General features: G+C 36.4%; 1 protein-coding gene across 1 annotated transcript; it reads right to left on the reverse strand.

The window, feature by feature from the left end:
• Window positions 1–1,688: 1,688 nt before the first annotated feature.
• Window positions 1,689–19,254, reverse strand: TMOD3 (tropomodulin 3 (ubiquitous)). Its single transcript, XM_009697480.1, has 9 exons — window positions 19,067–19,254; window positions 17,527–17,683; window positions 9,492–9,614; window positions 8,789–8,878; window positions 8,135–8,265; window positions 6,812–6,919; window positions 5,205–5,348; window positions 4,707–4,851; window positions 1,689–2,245 (listed from the first exon to the last, which is right to left on the reverse strand). The coding sequence occupies exons 1-9, from the start codon at window positions 19,190–19,192 to the stop codon at window positions 2,214–2,216; spliced, it is 1,056 nt and encodes a 351-aa protein (XP_009695782.1). The 5' UTR covers window positions 19,193–19,254; the 3' UTR covers window positions 1,689–2,213.
• Window positions 19,255–23,197: the final 3,943 nt, after the last annotated feature.

The raw sequence follows: 23,197 nt of genomic DNA on the forward strand, positions 1-23,197 counted from the left end.
TATCATTTCCATAATCCAGCCTTTCATTTTTCTCCTTCGTCTTCAAGCAGGAGATAACTGCTAATCTTGTTAGATAATGATAAAATAAATCATCATAGAATCACAATACGTGAACAGATTCCATGAACATGCAGCCCTTCAACAAATGAAGGAAGACATTACAGCCTGTTTTTTGACACAAAATGATTATGGTGCCTAGCAAATAAAAAGTAAAGTACAGCTTTAGGCAACTCGGCACATGACATGCTTTGGCCATGTTTATACAGCACTGTCTGTAAAAAGACACTTAAGTTGTGACTTTATGCATACTATAAAAGAACTTAAATTTCAAAATCTAAAAAGTTCTTGAAAATTTACAAAAGCCAAAACTAAAAGAAGCTCTTTTTGTTACTAGTCAGATTGCTTCTAATTGTTTCAAAGTTATAGTATGTAAAGTCTTTGGTTTTAACAGAATTAATTCCAACTTGCTTTTAAGAGCACACATTTATTTGTAATTATAATAAAAGGCCGATTCTGAAATAGGAAAAAAAAAAGTTCTTCCACAAGTATAAACCAGTTATATACATCCTCATTGAAGGCACTATATAGTTTAAAATTCTCTGTACAGTTGCAGTAAAATTCAAAGTCACCTCCGGAATAAAGTCTGTCTTTAAAGATCCAAAACAAGATTTGCAGCAAATTACAACATGGGCACAATGTCAGAGAGTTGCTCTGTTAAATTTTTGTAGTATATACAACCTGATGCAAAAATCTCAGTCCAATATGTTTTCTGAACATAAAATGCTCGCCATATTATGATCCTTTGATGAAAACAGTTGTCAGTTGAATTCTCTGTTGCTACAAAATATAGCCAAGCAGTCCTTTAAAACGTTTTTGTGATCTCATGACAACATTGAGCAAGTAGTACAGTACAGTCCAAACAGACCTACACCAAAAAGCCTCTAGATTTTCATATTATTTCAAAGAAGTCTACTGTGATTATGTACAGAAGTTGAAATGATTCTTGTTGCCTTATTAGTTTGCTTAGATATAGAATTTTAATAATTACTATGCCATACACTGCATATTGGTTAATTTCTGCATGTCTTATGTAGTGTTTCAACATCAAGACGTAAGTAGAATAGAAAAATCCTTTCTTAAAAGTGTTACTTCATTGCTTTATTAAAAAATGATATATTTATGTGAAGTACTAATAGCTTAATGCAACAGCTTGAAAAAAAAGGATTTTTCCATTTGCCAGAAACTTCGGACAGTGGTTTTACAGTTAAGGCTGCTTTTCCTGTACAGAATTATGCAGAATTTAAAAAAATGCATGTCCACTACTTCTAGAGAAACTGATACTTATGAATGTAGATAAGGATTTTTAAACAAAGAATATAAACTAAATAATGCCAATGAACACATGAAATCAGTCTAAAAACATATCCAGTTTAGATACAGAGCAAGATACAGTTATGGGACCTTTTGAAAAAGACTTTAAGGATTTAGGTTGAATAGAAAAACTGCCATTTTGCAAGGCTCCTACTTTTTTTTTTGTGCAAGGCTTCTACTTTTTTATTAGTCCCTCAAATCTCTTGGGAGAATTCCTTAGCCAATTTATTTTTGTTTGGTTTAAAGGGATGTCTTTAAACTTCATCACAGTATCAAGAACTAATAAAAAATTTTAAAAGTAGAATTACATATAAGATAGCTGTGAAAGATTTCTCTTCAGTGCATATGAACAAGGCTGAACAGCTCTACATAATGAGTCCAACTGTTGTGTGAAGAATCCCTTATCACTAACTCATTGTTTTCAAGAATATACACACCCCTCCACGTAAATAAGCACCCCCAGATTTCCTAACAAACATTTCAATTGGGTCATTATCTGCCCAATGACCGTGAATGTCCCATTCTTTGACTACAGACAATTATACTATTGATTTGGAATTACATTTTTAGTAGAAGGCACAGCCGAAGTCTTGAAATACAAAAAAGTTCTTAAAAAAAAAATCAAAAACTATGGTACAGAGACTGGTGCAGTTACTGTGTCTCAATCTGAAAAATGTGATGTATACCAGCAGATTATTTATATAGCTTTGCTTTAAAAGGAATGGGGTTTCCAGTCTTTTCCCTTCTAACCCAGATAAATGTAGTCCAAGATTGTCAAAGTCAACGGTGATGAGCATGCCTTGACAACTCTTGAAATCTCCACGCAGTTTTGACAAGATCTGCTAGTTGTCTCCTTCAACCCTTCTCTTGCGAACTGTAACAAGAGAGAAAAAAAAAGTTTTACTATTTTATCTTGTAACTACTTTCTGTATTTCTACATCAACAGTTACTTGCCACATAGTTTCACACAGCACAACTCAAGGTAATTAACACTTAGCATTATCCATCATTTTAAGCTCGTGCTTTAGCAGTGCTTATTGCCTTATTCATGAACAGTTTCAAATATCTGTGAGGAAAGACTTGTAGGAAACATTAATCATTTTATTTGGTAAGCAGATTTAGCCAGTACTCTTTTTTTACATTGCAGTTTTCTAGTGGTGGAGAATTAAGTTTAGATGGCTTCAAAAGAAACAGTACAAGAGTTTCACAGTATATCTAATATGATTTATACAGTTTGCATAAAAAGATGTTACATTCAATAGCCTAAAACATTCCATTTATTAATAAAAAAGTAATAAATTGTCAGAAAATGCAAGAGCAACAAAAATTTGTGAATAAAATCACTAAAAGTTCACATGCTGTTTAGACTTAAGAATATGCAAGACTGACTGAATGACTGGAGTTTTTCTCTAACATTTATAGTATTTTTAATTGAGATTTTCTTTCCCTTATCAAATTCTGTTTTCCTTTTCTGTGCAGATATAACAAATGAGGCTAAATGTCTTAGAAATTATATAAGGCATCTCCGTTTTGTTTAAAAAAGTCAAGCAAGCACATCTATATGAGAAGAAAGTGATTCTGTTCTCAAATCGACTCATTGGAAATTACGTAGTTTTACAAACATTTGCAATTTGAGTTGATCTTCTTTACCTTCAGATCAAAATAACACAGGGAAACCTGTTTTGTTTCCCCTCCCTCTTCCTGTACCTAAAGCATTTCTATGCTTTAGGTACAATCTAAAGAAACAATCAGCATAAAATCACACTAGAATTTTACTGTTTACAAAGTCAACGTATTGCTCACTTTGAGAGTAACCCATAGACTTATCTCCATTTGAATCCAGATCGTTTTCATCAGTGATAGAAGTTATGCATACCTGCTTTCCTCAAATCACAAGAACAGATGAAAGTTTCCCACCTTAGACTTCTCCAATCATGCAGTTAAAAGCAACATATATGCAGCTTCAGACAAAGAAAATAGTGTAAACATAGTGTAAACAAGGGATAGAGAAGATGTAGACTATTTTTTTTAGAAGAAACGTACAAAAGACAGAAATGAGAGACTTTTAAAATCTCCATTTTCAGGGCTCAATACCCAACTGGGTATCCAGAGTAACCTCTGTCTGTAGCTTCAGGGCTGGAGAGATGAAAAGGCATTTGCAGAAACTTTTACTCGCATACTCCAGACTAAGAAAGCAAAGGAAAAAAGGGAAGATATCAATAGAAACATAGATTTCCAACAGTCAAATGCTAAAATGAGAACTAGTGAAAAGAGAAACCTTAAAAGAAAGTAGAGACACCTGAAGCATTATGATGAAAAAGTAAGAACAACTGGTTTAGAAACTACTTTGAAAGATAGTTATGCAGTGTCTAAGTGCCTTTCTTCTCTCTATGCTTTATTCTCTTACTTCTCTTCCATCTTTCAGAGCTGTTCTCCTCCACTTTAAACTTTATTCAGAGGGGAAGCAGATCTTTAAACCAAATTCCAATTTCCTATGTCATTCCCTCTAATGTATTCCTCAACTACTACTACTAAATTGCCTGGCCCGTTTTCATGCTGATGAGATGTGTAATCCTTACCACAAAGCATCTAAAGCCAAAAAGTTTAATTAAATGGTGTTTTAAAATGTAATTCTGTTTAAATAGATGGACCACATTACCTTGTTGTAGTTGAGAGCTTCAAGTATTTGACATTATTATACAAACAATTTTCATCCACGTGCTATATTATTAGCCCATTTTCTGCTGTTCCATTTAGTTAGGATTCTAACAGATGAGTTCCACCAAAACTACTGCAGCAAATAAAGATGACATTGCTACCAGCTACCTTTAAGAGAGGCAGGGAAGGTACCTGAGCATGAACAGAACCATAAGGGAAGAGATGACCCAGATCCAGCCTCTGCACAAGACAGTACATTGTTTCCTTGCTCAAGAAATCCAAATGAGACTGGGTGTACTGGCATTGAAGAGGGCATCCTGCACTATTAATTTCAAGTACTGCTTTTAAAGAAATGACAAATCTTCTCTGAATAAAGCTGAACAATCGAAACTATTATTTTCCCTCCCTTTGCCACAACATATGTGAAATTTGAATGTTCTCGTTCTAGAGTATGCTAAAAATCCTCAACTCATACAGCTGAACACCCTGCAACAAAATAAAAGGAGAACATCAAGCAGCAACAGAAGAATCGTAGTAAAGCAGAGGAGAAATCTGAAACTGATCTAGTCATATTTTGCTATCCTCATTATGTCAACGGAAAAGCAGAAAAAAAACCCTTTAAAACCTGTGTCACACACACATTCATTTAATAGTCACTCTCTACTGACAGGTCTTACCCAAATCATTATTTTTTGTGATAGCTGCGGCTGCCCTGGCTCGAGGTCCCTGTTGTGTGAAACGGTATCCAAATTTGAGGATCTTGGTGTTTTCTTCAAGCATCTTGGCAATTTCTACTTCTGCAACTGTGCCTAGCTGCTGCCTCTGTTAAAATAAAAGGCACACAAAGACAACAGAGCTTATGTGTATTCACCCTAAAGGAGATCAGAATCCTTTCATCACATTAGTCAATAAACACTTACCTTCATTTTGATTAATCTAAAAGGCAGGAGGTCATAAAACATGTTTGTGCACTTTAAAACACAAGCAAGCACCGAAGTGACCAGGAATCAACTTCAACTGGATGCTTCTGAGAATCTTAAGGACAGTCATTCATGGGGTTCAGATATTTAAAAGTGAAATATTTTGTGTAAGTTTATCACAAGTTGCCTTCTAAAAACATTCAGTCAACTAGGATAGACTGATCTTAATTATGATATTACCACCACTTCACTTACCTGATTATCAATTTTAATCTCTGTCAATGTTTCATTGTCTTTCAGTGCATCAACCAGTGCCAAAATTCCAACGCCAGTGATGAAGTTTGATTCTACGTTTAAACTTTTTAATTTTGTGTTTACTCTTAGCATATCTGCAAGAGCCTTTGAATACAAGAAAAGCGTCATTAAACTTTTGACTTTTGCTACAGTACATCATAGGCCACAGTGATAACGATTTCCACTAATCAGGTTCAATAGGAGTAACAAGTTCACATATGCATGGTATAACTTTGCAAGTTTTCACTTATTATTTGAGACTGAAGCAAGTCTTCAACCAGGCATTATCTACATTCCCTTTTTTAATAGTTTTTAGTCAAGAAAAGGCCTGTCTTTCTCTTGTTACAAACTAAAAAGCTACACAGAATATAAATTGTATGAAATTAGCATATTGGACCGATTCCATTTTGTAAGCATTCACAGCATACAATGAGTAATGGAAGCTGCTAAGTAAAGGTCAAAGAAAGGGTGTTAGTCAACTGAAAGGAGAATTAGATATGGTTAATTTGTAAACAGGAAATCTGACTTTCAAAATGCTTGTGTCTACAGATTTGGTAGGAAGAGGTACAATTCAAAGCTCTAAGCACAGTACCAGCATGGAGCTAAAAGCACTCTTACAGAAATGGCATATACCTGATCTTATTTCTGAGAAAATAAGAAAAGATAACTGCTGAGGTTTACAGTCATAAAAATCATGACCTTTAAATTTTTTTGTATCAAGTCACAATGCAAAAAAACCCCAACAAAATCACACCTGAGAAAAGAAGATTTATAGATTTTTATTACAAATGTTTCAGTTCTACTGAAAAGGAGCTTTTTAATCGATCCCAAACCAAAGCTTTCAAATGTTCATTTGTTCATTTAGTGGAACCTTTCAAACTAGTTTTCTTTCTAATTTGAAATTAAAACAAATGCAAAGGATTGTCCCCGCAAAACAGTTAGTGCTGTTTACTCACTTCTTTACTTGCAAATAGATAAGGTACTGCTTTTGATTCAACATAGGAAAAACAGGACCAAGTGACAAATACTTTAGTTTCAATTACCTCAAACTAGATGCCTTGACTAATATTATGCTTTATATGCCAGTGCTTTAAGCCAATCTTTGGTAGCAGAGAGACCAGAGAAACAGGTATTTTAAAACTTTCTTCAACTAAAACTCTAGTTAGTTGAAAAAGACTATGAGCTTTTTCAGTCCTCAGATGTGCTTCTTTTAAAGTTAATTTTTAATATACTATTGGCTCATGGAATGAACATCAGAAACCAAACAATTAGGAAAAAAAACAGGAAGGAAGTTAGCAAAATGAAAAGTCAGGGGGAAGGGATTGGGAAAAAAAGTATTCTCACTCATCTCATACTCTGATGCATTGCTGCACATTGGTCAACTAGTAATCATTTACCAATTTTGATACAACAGAGGTTTGTTAAGGAAAACATACTTTTCAGTGTAACAGAATTTAATAATTTTCATCCCTAAATATTTAAACAGGATTCAGTTCAATCCCTTACCATTGTCTTCCCATTCTAACTTCCCTGGCACCCTATCTCAGCATGTTAGCAAGAATACTTACAACAGCAACAGGATCATTGCTTCGGGTGGCTGCAAGGCTAAAATTCTTCACATGCGTGTTGGTTTCTAAGGCTTTTGCAAATTCTTTCAGCGTTGGAATTGGTATGTTCTTGAATTAAAAATAGCATTTCACTCTCTTGAGATACACAAGTTTATCCCCTCCCCCCAACTTTTTCTATCATCTTACTCTCTTTACAGCAAAATGTACTATAATATTAACTTATCACTGGCCTCCAGCAGTCACAGTAAAGGCCTACATGTGTAGCAAAGCTATATATAAGACGCAATGGCTGTTAGAGTCACCAATTCTATAAAGCAAAGTCATCTTTACTACATTGATGCCATTGCCACAATATAAGTGTTAAAAAATATTTAGCTGACTTGGAACTGTTACTCAGCAAAATTTACATGAACTGAACATTGTAGTAACTGTCAACATCAAATTAACCTCTCACAAATATAAAAAAATTTAGAGCTTTAGACTGGTGAGACCATTCGCATTTCATTCTCTGTGTTCTATTAAGAATAATTCCAGAATTTGCTGATTTATAGTTTGATAATTTTTGCAGCGTAGTAGCAACCAAGCTTAAAAGGAATAATTTTAGATAATTAATTAGGGTAGCAAATTTCTCAGTTTATTGTATCAAAAATTTTGTTCCATTACCTTTTTAGGCATTTATTTTGGCTAGCATTTCTCTACTGTACAATATTCTTAAACCACATATTTTATTTTCTTCCTTTAGTAAAGGCAACAAATAGCCTAGGCTGCTAGCGAGGCTGCAGCTCGCAGCCTGTTACTATTGTCCACACTGTAAGTCAGGAGTGCTATAGTTCTGTTTTCTTTCACACAAATATACAAACATTTTAGTCATGTTTAAAAACACAACTGTTACACTTATGAACAGAAGCTGCCCTAATTGCCAACAGTTTGTTTTACAAGAATCAGAAGGATGTCAGGTACAAATATCACTTTGTTTGCAATAGCAGTAACTGAGAGCACATTGCTTCATCAAGGACAAAGGATTCAAAGAAGGAGTTAACTCCACGACGGTGAACTGCTGGAACTGTCGCCAACTTGGCAGCAACAGAAATCTGCCCTGGCAGTAAGAAAATCTAAGACTTTTTAAATACTCATTTGGCAAAAGAAACCAAGATGGCTTATCGGTTTAGCTCTACGTTGCTGAGATTACACACACTGCAACATTTAGCAGAAAGGTCGCTGAACTTAAAATAAGCCTATCATGCTCTCCTAGAGAGTTTTGCATGTTAAAGTCTCTTCTACTGAGAAAAAGCAGCATACTTACTGCAGACTTCAGGTAATTACCTTGATGTTATTTAGATTAACTTCAACAAGACGAGAATCATTATCTTTAATCCTTTGCAGTGTCTCTTCCACATTTGTGGGATTTGGTGGTTCATCAAAAACAGGCAACATTTTTTCACCTTTTACTATATCTGAAAATTAAGGCATTTAATTGTGATCAAATAGGTCACATACATTCACTGTGAATGATACACATGCTAAATATTTACTGTATTTAAAAATCATTTCATCAGTCTTTACATCTGTCCCCCACCCAAAAAGCATACCATCCTCTCCTGACCACATTTTCATAAAGTTCAGTTCTTTTCCAAAGGCCCTCACAGTGTTTCTGCTTTTCTTGCGCACCAACTTTTTTCAGAAAGCCCATAGGAGTTGAATTACAAACACAAGCATGAAGCCTAAAGACCAACACACAAATCCATGCTTACGCCTACTTTTACACCCAAAAAGTGACTTAACTGCAGAATAGATTTTAATGCACATGTATTTTAATTCCACTCTTGCCAGAACTCAGTTAGCAATGTTAGACATGCACATTTCCAACCCAACACTGACTAGTCTATAAAGAATGCTAGTGCAACAGAAAATAGTTAATGCTATAGTAACTGTGTGCAGTACAAAGAACAGATTTATCTACCACCTGCGTACACTTACTTGAGAAGCTGTCTTTGTCAACCCCATTACTGCTTCCTACTACATCACAGAACTGATTGTTTGTTATCAAGTTGGACATTCCCAGTATAGCTGTAAAAGGAAAAAAAGAAAAAGCAAAAAAAAATTTTTACTGTTCCTGACTAATTCAGCTCAGATGCAGAGTTCCTTTAAATAATAACAAGTGTTTGTAAAACACCTAGTTATCAGTACAATAAGCCATTCAATCTCTTAATAATTTAAAGAGAAGTAGAAAAAAAGTTAATTATAGACTTTTTAGTTGGCTTTCACATCTTAGAAAGATTTGACCTCACCAGGTTCAATTATCAAAGTTAAAAGCGCAGGTCAGCCACAAAATTATTGACGGAAGCTTTAGGAATACAGGCACATAGCAACACAAACTTATATGCAAGAAAAAGTGGTAGTGTACACAACAAAAACCATCCAGTCTGAGGAATGAAATTAAAGGTTTTGAATTTGAAAATCAGATATCTTTTGCAGGACAAAATAATCTACCTTCCTATAAATTACCACAAATCAACAAAGTTGATACGCTACAAGTCAACTGGCATATAACATGATCTAGTTTCTATCACAACTTCCTATAGTCACATTTCAGATAACAAATACACTGCCACTTTAATTATAGATCTTTCTTGTCTAAATACATACCAGCGCAGTCATCCTTCAAAAAAACAAAACTAACCTGCAAGGTCACCTAATTCTGTGTCTGTGGCACTGGTCAAGGCTTCCTCCAGTTCTGGATCAAGACAGAATTTTTCTTCTGTATAAGACTGCACAGGCTTTTGCTTGGGGATAAATATTTTCCCTGAAGTAAAGAAAATGAAAACTCTGATGTTACTTTGTATTATATAGCTACTTATCTTTAAACTTTTCTGTCCTTAAGGAATACATACTACATTTAGTAAATCCTGATAAGAGCACCAAAGACAGCATAAAGGAATGAGATTTCTTCTGTTTGTTCTTGAAAGTCAGAGGTGAGGAAAGAGCATAAGCAGGAATATAACATTACTTATTCCAAATTTTCAGGAGTCTGTATCATGACTACAATCTTATTTGTTTCTCCTAAGGATTAGAAAGTAAAATATAAGCCTCTATTAAACATTTTAAACAGCCTAGAAAAAGTGCCTGTAAGGAAAATTTAGTATCACTAGAGAACAATGACTGGTATCCTCCCAAGGGAGAAAGGGACCCAGGCAGAACTGTAATCTGAATATATCAGAGAAATACAATATCAAAGAATCATCTGAAATCATGGACCTGAGTATTCACAGTAGTTTTACAGCATACATGATATTTCTGATTTCAGATGTTAACTCAATTTTGAAGTAAAAAGGAGATGCCTGAGCTGCTTGGAAAACCATGGTTTGTGAACAGCACAAAACAAGATAATACATTTCTCTGCCAATGACACTGTTTTCTAAAACGATACTTAAAAAGGTCACAGAAGATTCAATGGGAAAAGGAGCAGTAGTAATATCGTATTCTGCACCAACTCTTTAGTCGTTACAGACAGGTAATGGGAAAAGTTATTTCAGGAAACATGCATTATAAATAGAGCCCTGTGTAGTTAGCATAATTCCTGCATGTATCTTCAGCTTAAAAGTTAGGGCAAGAAACCAGAATATGAGAAAGCTATTCTAACAGCTATTCTGAAAACAGTTCAGATTTGAATGATTTAGAACTGCCCTTTTAGAACAAAGAAGTCTACCACTGGGTAAGAACCTAGGAGACATAAGGGGTGCTTAGGTTCAGGACAAATTAATGTGGTAAATAAAAGCTCCGGTACTGTATGAGAGAACAAAACTGATCCATTTGATAGAAGTAATTCACAACTAGAAAACTGTGAATCTAATCTTAACAGTTATTCAAAGTTTTTCAAACTTTCCAAGTTGCCCGAGTTATCTGCAGAGGATTGAGGGAAAGTGGTTCCAACTTCCTTTAGTTCCTTCCCACGGTAGGAAGTGGTGTTGATAATCTTTCTCTGAACTCTCAATGCTAATTCAGGAACCCACCCTCTTCCGTATTCATATCTAAAAAAACATTTCCACACACAAAGCATCCGAGCTCACCCCAATTACACGATGAAAACCCACCATGGGCCAGAATCAGACCAGCTGGGCAGAAGCCAGAAGCCTACAATTTTTTTCCCCCCTCATACTGCATACAAGTGTATCTTTCTAAATGTTTGGACTAAGACCAAGTTTAGCATTTTTAAATACCTCCCAGTGACAAGAAGCTTTTCAGGGATGTTTCAGTTTTATTTCTGAGAAATTCCAACAAAGTGGGATTTTGGTTTCACCACTTGTGGGGAGCAATGCCTGAAGTCAGCTCCTGTGTCCCACAGTAGACACAGGCATAACAAAACCCATCCACCTTTTCTCTCTCTCCAAATTCTCATCTTAGATTATAAATTTGTGGTTCATTTTCTTTTTAAAGGAACTTAATTCATTACCACTAGCACAGATTACAAAGAAGTGTACCGGGTTTTTCTCTGACAACACAGTCCAATGACCAAGATCTGTTGCTAGCAACACAGTGTTTTGGTCTGTGGGTTGCTATCTCTTTGGAAAGTTGTATAAATGGTCATTATCCATATTTAGAAGCAGAATATAAATCTCCTTACATAACTGTACTGACTACAAACAGTAGCTGAAAGCAGCTGATATGCATTACCACCCATATCTCAGGTTTGATAGTGCAAAAGAAACTATGTTTGTGGTGATTAAGGATTAAAAGAAAACCTTCATAAATTGAAGGCTTAGGTAGTAAGTGTTTAAGATTATTTTGATGTAATTGATACAGTACATTTCTACCCCCATTATATTTTACCAGCATCACCTACTGTGGAAAGAATAACTTTCAACTTAAATTGTAATTTTCAAAAGAGATATAAGAATATTTGACAAGGTTTTCATTAACCCATGAAACACCCTGAACAGCATACACCTGATCTAAAGCCTTTCATTAGCTATGTTTGCATTGCTTCCCCTCAGTAAGACAGACTGGTAAAAAAGTGAGGATTTCAGAGTACAAGAAAGGAGAAAAGAAGGAAAGTGCGATTTGAGCACCTGAGCCTTTGTTCATGTCATCCTATTTGCAGCATCAGGGCAGCAGGCAGGAGGACACTGACCTCAATTAAAAGCAACGTTGTAAAAATGTATTTCAACCTAGATCAGCCTCCTGTCTCATTCATCATACAGTACTTGCAGAAAAGAACTACTTTTCCTGATGTTATTTGGAGTAATTCTTAAATTAATAAGTTAGGAACTTCTGGTTCTAAACTTTTGCTTCCCAAGAGTAAGACTAAATTTATCCATACATGCCTGACTCTGAAGATAACCTAAAGAGAGGGAGAGGGCTATTCAGTTTTTGTTAAAGCACAAATTTTAAAAGCCACTCCCCTCCAGAAATATTCATTGTGGTGACAATTGCAGCCAGCTCCAGTCCCATGAACTGGGTCAGGAGCAGGTTTTGTTACGAAACAGGTCACACCCTTGTGTATATAATCTCTCATTCATTGGCTTCATCTCGTCCCAGCTCAGAGTTCAGAGGTTTACAATGTACATATGAAAGCTGGTCCTTTCCCATTACCCACTTCTAGTAATAAACTTACTTCAAAAAAGATAAGACCCCTGGGTCTCGGGGGACAATGATCTAACTCAAGGCCTGCTGCCAAGACAGTTTGGCAACTCCCTTCCCCCCTTGCTAATGTAAGCTTTAACACAAAAAAAACTAACCAAACCAAAAAAAAACCACCAACACTACACATCTGTGCAGCCCATGAGATGAATAGCTTTCTCGGCCCTCAAGTAGAACATTTCCAAATAGCAAGGATTTGATCACATGAAGGAACATGACATCCTCGTTTTCAGCCAACAAGGATACTGCAAAGATTAAGCAATACAACATGAAGAGGCAAATTTCAGAGATGTTCACATAATTTCTGTAGTAATTATGTATTCAAGTCTTCTATGGTTTTAGCTAATATGTTAAGTGAGGCACATCCCAGGATTAATTCACAGGCTTTCTTTGCTACAGAATGAGCTTTCAGTTCTAAGTTCCACAGAATCATATGGCTCAAAAGGCAGAAACATTGGATGATGTCTGCTGAAGTGCCCTAGACATTTCATACACAGACTCACAGCATCTAAGGCGGGACTGAAGATCTTGTGGAAATCAGGTCTGTTCAGTGTGGTCATGCACTGCATATTGCTGGTACTATTCTCACACGTCGTCAGTCCTATCCCCATGCTAGCAGACAGCGAGCGGCCACAATTTGCAGATCAGAAGAAAGCCTAAAACTGACTTTGCAGTACTCTGTTTGCAGAAAAGGAATCAAGTGTCACCTGAGGACAACTGAATACAAGCTCATCTCATCAGTGACTTTGTGAAGAAGAGTGAGCAACATCTGATCTATTCCTTACATCTTATGTTCCCTAAAATTTCATCAATCCAGAAATTAATATAATCCACAATTCATCAATCACCAATTCTTACCATGTGACAGACTTAGGTTTATCAATTCACTTGTAAGCATAATTTAATACTAATTTGTTTTAATTCGACTTACAAGTGACTTCCTCAGTGTGTTACTGTAGAAACAGTACTGTTACTCATTATCTGATTACAGAGAATGTAGCGGTGAGTTAGCAAACTGTTTTACATTAAGGCTAGAATATCACGTTATTTTGTTCTAGTTGTCCTGTATGGAGAATGTCAATTTGACAAGTTGTTTCTCCTACAAGCTCCTACAGGATATTAGCTTCATTTTACAAAATGTAACACACGATTGAAAGGCAAACAGAGAATAGAGCACCCCAAATCCTGCTGCAACAGAAGCAATTGGTGATCTAGAGCAACAACTGAGCAGGGTAGCAACAAAAGAGCTCTAGCCAGGTGACTACCATTTCAGCCTAACAATATTTTCTGGGTGATAGAGCGGGGGGGGGAAAAGCGAAACCACAAAACACCACAGAGACCAACATTAAAGCAGATGTTGCATGAAATGCAACTCTACACTGAACAAACACCCCAGCAGGGATGCAGAGGGAGAGTTGAAAGAGAAATTCATGATTAGGACAGTGCAAAGGCTAGAAATGCAAAGCTTAGTTTACATAATAATTTGCTAATGCCTTGCATTATACAGCACAAAGTACATTACTGATGTTAGATATGTTTTTATCTCAAGTGCAATAATTCTCATCCTTTGCTGTTGTAAGAGAAGTGAGGAGTATTAGTCAGACTTGGTCAGATGTGTGGAACATGCTTGAGGGAAATAGCTTCCAGCACTGACTCCTTGCTTCACTGTTTAGATGAGAGGTCCTTCTCCTTGCAGTATGCCTTGTAAAATACTTATGACACACTTACCTACACAGATTGAGACAAAGCTAGTTTTGTTGAAATTATTACCATATTTCTCTTATGAATCTCTTGAACAATGGTTTACTGTATGGTTCAACACTTAATTGGAATAGAATGCGACTTAAGTCATTAAATCATGTTTAGAAACAAACTATGTTTTTAAGGATGCTTTTAGAAACAGAATCAGGCACTGGAAAAATGTAACAGAATATAATTTAGGGATTGTTAAGCTTCGCATTTCTTTAGCACTGTTCTCATTAAATCATGACACTTTACATTATTTCAGATCTTCCACATTTCATAGCACACAGGAAAAAAAAAAGGTTCCAAAGATTTGGAGAAATGACATCATCTATCAGTGAAAGAGATGCAACATTGTTTTAATAACATGTTACCCCAAAATTAGGTACTTAGGACAACTGGAAGAGAGGATTTTCATTTACAGTGAGGTAGGTTACCAGACTCAGTAACAAGCCAGGATGTTTAACCCAGGGTAAGCTTCTTCAATAAACCTGCAGGCCAAATCATCAGGCAGGACATCAGTTCTACTAAAATAGGAAAGGGATAGAGAAAGAGAAGGATAGATTTTTCCCCTTCTTACTCCGTAAAATGAATAATTAGACCAAGTCAGAGCAATGAGACCAGCTACGCATACAGAAATATTTTAGCAAAGCCTGACCCACAAAAATGGCAGTAAAAATAGCTGCAACTCCAATCCATCTCTCTGCCCCAAAAACCTCTAGATCCAAAGGTTACAATTGTGAATTTTCTTCCAAATTAACAGGATAATCACACAAGATTTTCACCTACCCCTATTCCACAATTTGTTAGCATTTTTCTAGAATACATCTACCTAGCCAAAGAGAAAAATTATAACCCAGCTTAGTTGTTTGGGTTTTTTTTTAATATTAAAGAAAAGCACATTAGGATAAGAGCTCCCTCTAGATTAAAAACATCCTACACAAACATTAAGTTTTGATCCACTCCCTTTCCAAGTTTTACATCTAGATAAAGATCATGACTTCTTGATTTAAAAGATTAAGTTACATAGGTTTGCTATTTTTGTGCAAAATGGCTACAAACATGGCAGCTAGTCAAAGCTGAATCATAACATTTTCATGAGGGGGAAAGAAAAGGTTATCTCTCACCTACTGCAAAATGAGCTTAGCCTTCTTGCCTCCTCCTGCCCATTTAACAGAGCATGAATTTCTATACTGAACATTTGTTTTCACATTTTTAGTTTTAATGAAAGTAAGTTGTATTTCATTTTTCGTATTATTTTCTCTTCTTCTATGGTACTAAAATAAATGGTAGAAAAATTTATTAAATAGTAACGCTTTTTTTTTTAAAGAGATACGGGAAATTTTACGAACTAAACTGGTATGACATATTGCAACATCCAGATAGACTGCTATTTAGTAATACTTTATTACATAAAGGAAATGACATTTGATCTTTCTTAACCAAGAATTGCATTGCAGCTGGACTGTTCTGTTTTTCTACATGATTCTCACAGATTTTATCTACCCAAACAAATAGTTTTGCCATATGCATGTATACGTAAGCTGACTTTAAAGAACCACGTATCTGAATGAAGCACTAGTGCTCAGTAGAAAAAGAAGTAGTAACTAGAACAAATCCTCTATGCCCAGCCTCACATCCTGAAGGAGCAGTATACAAGGTAGCTGGGCTGCAAGGGATTCCTCAAACCAGCTAAGGTCCAAGGATACTTGAACTCAATCATGTTAAACCATTCGGCTGTTTCCAACATATATTAGCAAATATGTCGGGCAAGAAGCACAGCAGGTGAGGAAGCAGCAGCACACTACACAGCCAAACACAGGATCAAGAGGTACTTGCCAGCAGCAGAGGTACCATAAGGGTACCACTGCTATAGGTACCTTTGACTGCCTTCTACATTCAATACATTGCGTTATCCTCAATTTGCTTACTCTTACAGACTCAGTCAGCAAACTCCCGTTCTCCTGTCAGCAAAGGAATGTCACAGTTATCTCTCAACAAAAGTGGTGTTAAACGACACAAATAAGGCAAAACATGGTGTATTAAGGAAGTAGTACATCATATACAGTGCAGCACATTATAATGTCACAATCTCGCTATTACTTCAAGGAAAAGAAAAAAAAGAGACCAACATTGTCAAGTAACAGCTATCTGGGATTCGCATTTTCTCTGCCTGTACCCCCAACAAAATTTTCACTGAATATACACCACAGTCATATATACAAACTCAGTAGATGAATGAAGATTCAAGTCTGAAATAAGCAATGATCCACACTGGAGAACTAAGTAGAATTAAAGGGTTTCAAACCCTTAACAGGAGAGGAGCCTCTTCATCTTGGGCAGTTGGAATACAACTTATCAGACAATTTACTGAAGTCTTACTGTAGCACATCTGCCCTGCTGCTGAGGAAGGTTCAGACAAGCTGGGATTCACAAGCAGTACAGAAACACGGTGGTGACAGCTAAAAGCCTCCTCCCACGCACATGTGCCCAGCACAGGGCCGGGAGTTTCTGTCCCTACCCGTAGTGCTTAGTAAGGCACAACAAATTTGGGAACTCTTGTTTTGTGGGGGAAAAAAAACAAACCAACCTATTCTTACAATATTGAAGACGTACATTCTTTTTAAATTTTCTCCTGAAAAGGAAAATGCTTCCCATCAAGTCAATAAGAATACTAGATCCAAACCAAAGATTTAAGATCGCAGATTTTAATAACATGTCCACTCATTGGGTCAATGTTTCCATGGTTTTTAGACCACAAACCACTGCCAAATTTCAAAGTTCCTTGCAATGTTAACCACATATTTAGTTAATAATAACTATGCAATCTTATTAGACCTTTCAGTAAGGATATAACAGGATTGCATACACCACTTGCCTGGCCTTGTCAGCCTACGTCTTTGAACATTATTGAGTATCTACCATGACATCATTGTACTGCTATTTTTCAAATTCAACATAGTATTACAAATGTTACTGTCTACTCAGCACCACAGGACATAAGCCACAGGCATAACAGCAGCATTTGTTATTATTGACAAAAATCAGGGGCAGCTCTTACTTTAAGTATACTATCCCCATCAGAACTTTGCAATCTCTGATAAAATCTTTGAGTCTTATTTCCTTCCTGTGCTACATGCAAAGAGCACACCAGCCCCAGTGCCACAAAATGCTTGAACAGTAAGCATCCCGCCTCTGCAGAGTAGCACTCATTTGGAAACGCAGCAAATTAAAAAGCATTAGATCAGTGCTTCAATAAACTTCGGTTCACAGTAGTTCTGGCTAGTCCACTTCAGAGATCTCATAACCACCTACACCGGAAAGGGCGGTGTTACCTTTCTTTTCTCTTGTAAAAGGCACATAGTCTTCCCTGTCTTTGTGCTCAAGAGCCTGCTTCTCTAAATATGCAAGGAGTCGTTCCCTGTCAAAGGGACCCGAAGCCTTTTTAGCAGTCTGGTCTTTCTGTCGGAAGCCTGCAGGCAGAAGTGCGTTCTGCAAAACAAAATGGAGCAAATAAGTACAGCTTAGAAAGTCTGAGTGAATACCTGTTTAGTTTCATTTCCCTCTTCCCTCTCCCGAGGGTTCAAACCTGATATATCATCCTTTTTAGGCAATCTTTGATCCCTTGCCAACTGCCTTTTTATTGGGGCAGAGGAGGGCACAAGGTAATCTATTCTTTAAATACTGAGAGTATAATTAAAAGTAGAGCATACTGCACTCTGAATAGGACTGAAGCAATTCTTTAACTCCCAGCACAAGACTCGCTACTTACTCTGCATTTCTTTTCTAGAATGAACACTGTTTAAATGAGTAGAAGTAGATAGAACTCAGCTGTTTACGGTTTAGACATTCAGCAAGAGACTGCTTCCTCCATCACTTACATCCATGTGTTTCTAAGTCTTTGAGACAACTGCATTTAACACAGAGGATTTCTACTTTGGACCTGACTAAAAACAGGTGTTTTTTTGCTATCATCAACCTATTTCAGCTAAAGAAAAAAAAAAAAAGGAGGATATTAGCCTGGAAAGAACAGAACATAGAAATTCAGACTGTCAAAAAAGACAACCAATCACTGTTGCCAGTTCTCTGTTAAAATGTCTATAAAGCCATAGCCAATTAAAATATCAAGAACATCTTGCAGTGTAACAAAAAAGGTGACCATAATATTCTTAAGTGATCCCTGAACATCAATATTAGACTTAATCCTGGTACTATTAAAGCAAGAACAGAGAATCAGGAGGTAAAAACACAAGACACGGACTCTGACATTAGATGCAGTATCAGTAGAAGATGTAACTCAGCTCTTTATAACAGAAAGCTAAAACATTCCTTATTCAATACCCCATGCTGACATAATCATTCAGGAGCCGAGTAATTATTTGCCTCCTCTTTGCAAAGTCAGCATGAGGACAGGAATAGATATAGGCTACCAGATGCAGGATCAGGAATCTTTAGAAGAGCTTAGCACCATCCCTCTCCCATTAAACTGCCAACAGTAGAAGCAACAAAATAAAAATGGATATAAAAGGGCTGTTTACAAGACAACACTGGAAACAGGAAAGTTAAACAGGCCTAAGTAAACTTTCTTTTCAAGAACATGACTAAGAGCAATTTTTATTTATAAATAAATCCCAGAAAGCTCCTCCTGTCAATCCTTTCTTCCATTTTTCTCTATTGTAGTTGCATTCAAATTGCAAACAGGAAATAAACAGTTGAAACATTACATAAACATCTATATCCGTAAATAAGATCATTAGCAGGCTAGGAGAAAACTCTGTCCAGAGTATATTGTACAAGTGAAAAAAAAAAAGTCTTCATTTATTTCAGACTACTTTTTGAGCAAATGAAAAAATAAAACTTCTCTTGGCTACCTACTTCAGGGTCAAGATCATCCAGAACAGTTTCCAGTTGTTTCAGTTCTTCTTCTGAAAGTTTGCCAAGAATTTCATCCTCATCAAGATCTTTGTACTTGTCCAAGTCCTTTCGAAATGGGAGTGTCATGACTTGGGCAGTAGCAAGTTGCACGAACACTTCAAAACCCAAGTCTTATTCTTAACCGGATCTATAAAAAAAGTTTCAAGAAGAAATAACTATAGTTAAGGTAAATATCCCAACTACAAAGCATCTTCAACCTCCAACCACATCTCTGAAAGTTTTTTCAGCCAGTATTCATATCTACCTGTTATTCTACAAGAGACAAAGAGCGTTTGGAAGCTGTCTACACCTTGCTTCTTCACTGACAAGAATCCTGTCCTGCCATGCCCTTTTCCATCAGTAACTAAGCTATATATATTTTCAGATGAATGCCAGTATCCAGTTTTCTCGACGAGAACTCCAAGGCCATAATTCCCACACAGCAGGGCAGGCTGTGGGGTAGGAGGGAGGAGATACCAACTATACCTAGTATTTATGAGTCCAGCTTAATGCCATTGGTTTTTACAGATACTGCAGTCAAAAGAAGAGTTAAGATGCTTTACATTTATCATTGCTGCTGCTGTTCCAGGGCAGTAAAGGAGAACTTCACTACAAACAAGCTAATTGATTATTACTGACTCACATCCCTGCAGATTACTTAGAGAGGGAACAAAGGAAGTTTGCCTCCGAGTTAATTATAGCACTACCATTGAAGTAACATTCTCTTCTGTTCCAGGAAAATTAAAATACCTTGATGAAAGGCTTAGGGAATACAGCTCCTAAGTAGCAGCACTCCAGACAATCCTACTATAAAAAAAAAATATTAAAAATAGAGAACAAACTGCATAACTGTTCATTAAATATTATACTTAGAGGAAACTGGGGCCCTTCAAAAGATGTACAGTCTATACAGTACTTCTCATGGACAAGGAGAGCACAGGGAACCTTTTTTTAACAGTCACAATTTTTAAGGATTTGGCTTGGAAAAAACAAACAGTTAATCACAACAGTGTGGAAGCAGATAAGTTGGTTTCTCTCATTTTTCTGTAGGAAGTTCTGGGATTCTCCTTTTGTTCAGCTAAATTCTTGCTTCAAGTTGAGCACACACACAAAAAAGGTAACTTGAATGACTCTATGCAAGTGAGCAACAGCATCTAATGTATTGGGGGAGCAAAAGCTAGATCCATACATTCAGGCTCATTAGCCTCCCTAACCCCTTTCTCGGCTCTATAGAAATACCCAACAGAGATCAGGCATACAGCAAACGCTATTTATTCTTCAATAGCCCACATTCCCAATTCAGATGCTCACATCACATATACTTCATGCATTACTTCAAACCTGCACTTACACTGTACTTCAAAACTAGATCAATTTAAAGTTATTGCCTCTTAAGCAAAAGGAAAAGAAGGGCCATATATACATACTATACCATGGAATCTTGCTTATAGGATTCCTTCACCTCAGTTGTTTACATCAAGAAAGGTCTCACTGGTTGTCAGTTACATATGGTGATACTTTAATTCAGAGACACTGAACAGACACAAGTCAGTCAAGTTTGTCTGTAAGGTAAACCTGGTTTTAACAATTGCCTTTGCAAGAATGGTAAATTTGCAGTTCCTTCCAACATCTACACCTGAATGAGGAATATATTTACAGCTATCTTCAGGATGTCTGCTTTTAAAAAAACATTACTGATATAAACACTAGAGCTTACTTGTAAACCACGGTTGACATTAATTGGACATAATTCCAAAGCTGAACTACTGACTTAGGTAAAGTTCTCTGGAACGTAACAAAAAAAACAGGAGGAATTCTCAATTTCATGGTAAATTACGTCAAGGGAACAGTGTCTGGCTTCCTCTGAACTAAACCCAATCGTGATGGAAGAGTTTTGATCTTTTGCTAGAGGCCACAGAGCTGACCACCTCTGAGTTTAATGGCTGCAGCAAATGCAGAGGGTAGCACACCCATGTTTTTCAAAGCCATGTTCCAAAAGTAATCAAGGAAGTGTGTCTATGGTCTACCGTGCCACCTCCTACAGTTTTCATAGTCTCATGGTATTTGTTTCTCCAGGTGCGTAACAGCTGAAGGACAATTAGCTGATAGCTGCAGCAGATGCCACACAATCTGCATGCAAACTTCTCATTCCTAGAGCCTTAATGTTTTGCCCTTCCTTAGAGTTTAAGCCATTACACACTATCATAAGAGAAAAACATTTCCTGCAGCCATTACACAGCATTGTTTGTGACCAGGCTGCACCATCTGAATCCTACATCAACATGCTGCTATTTACCACATTTCTCCATGTGCATTTGCATTCAGATATTAAAAGGTGTACTTTTAAGGGGTAATTATAAGGAGTAGAATAGTTAGCATACTACAGAATAATGCTCCCCTTACTCTGATGGACAGTTGCACTGAATAACCATACATTACATTCACGTATGCTATATTTCCTCACCATGAATCACTGTAAAATGCTGTCACCCAGAATTAATTACCTTTTCTTTACTGCATTGGTATGTTTTATACTGGAAAACTACTCATCCTTTATAATACATTAACTAATGTTCAGGTCATTGCCCTTAGTCTTGCTTGTTTCTATAATATGATCAAAGTAGCCATTTCAAATCCTGAGCTACAGTATTCAGACACACACAAAAAAAGTGAAAAATAAAGCACCAGAGCAAAAAAGCCCACTATTTCTGTAACTGAGTCTTCACTTCAGCAAGAGGAGGAGAGTCACATTGTCCTGGCAAATTTAAATTTAAAGAGTTTTGGACATATTTTCTAATACCTATCAATAAAAAGTATTTTTTTAAATATGAGAGCATACTTAACATGAGACACCTTTAAAAAGTTATGATGGCAGAACCGATTAGCATGTCTGTACTACACAGAGATTGCTGGGTAACAACTTTCAGAAACATTCCCTACAAAAGAAACCACAGCATATATGACGCTCGTATATAACGTGCTAAAAATCAGGTTTTAAAACATGGTGTCAGGAATTCTCGTTGCCTAAAAATGACATAAAGGCCAGCTGAAGCCGTAATCTAATCAAACAAGCCCCTTCACCTCCCATTAAACACATTTGGTACTCTGGTTTTCATCACTCACTGTAGCAGCATAGCATAGAGAAAGATACATGCGTACCAAATTACACGTTTTTAGAAGGAGCAGTTGTTTAAACTGAACATTTGTGGCACATCTTACTGCAAAATCATAGGCAAAACTCTAACCATCAATTTTGCCTTTGCAAATACTTTGCACTTTTTTGATGAGCCAAGCTAGTTTTCTTCTAAGTATCCTTCTTAGATTTACCATGAAAACATTGCATACGTTAATAGTCAAAAGGGGACTAGTGTTCTTTTTTTCAGATACATAACTATACAGTAAAGTAAGTTCTTCACCTAGCAACTTCCTAGTCACCTAAGAAACACGTAGGGAAATGAAAACAAAGCCATCACTTCCAATCAATCAAATTTCAATTCTCTGTTTAAGCAGAAGAAAAGTTGAAAAACCAGAAATTAAGATATTCTGCTGGACATTACAGAGACAAAAATCTTGCCATTATTCCTTGACCTAAGAAATCAATGAACAACTAAAGAAATTAGAAGGTAATAGTAATTTTACTTTAGGTCATTTTACAATTACCCGAATCATTCCCTGAAAGACTGTCAAGCAACCTTCAAACACCCCGCATCTTCAAGTTAAAATATTTTTGTTTTCTTCTCTCTGAAAGTGTATTTTTAAATTCTAAAAATAGCTAGCTTCTGATTTTCTTTCAAAAATTCACCCCCTGAAGTTTCTATTATATTTAAGAATATAATTTCTTGGGACTCTAACAGGAGTAACTCTTTATAAATATCTTGCCCACAGGAAACTACAGTCTTGTCAAAGTCCACTGTAAATGGTTTCCGTAACTTGGATTTTAAAATAGAAGTGACATCATGAAAAACAAACCAAGCCGGTTTTGGCAAGCCTGTTCGCAGAGTTCACTTTAATCTCACTTGTTCCTTCAGAGTCTCCTTCCACCCAGCCTCTGAGTGAACCCGACCTGGAGCAGGGGGGGTCCACAGGGTTGTC

The sequence above is a fragment of the Cariama cristata genome, unplaced genomic scaffold (assembly GCF_000690535.1).
Source record: "Cariama cristata isolate BGI_N322 unplaced genomic scaffold, ASM69053v1 scaffold22333, whole genome shotgun sequence".
In the NCBI taxonomy this organism is placed as follows: domain Eukaryota; kingdom Metazoa; phylum Chordata; class Aves; order Cariamiformes; family Cariamidae; genus Cariama; species Cariama cristata.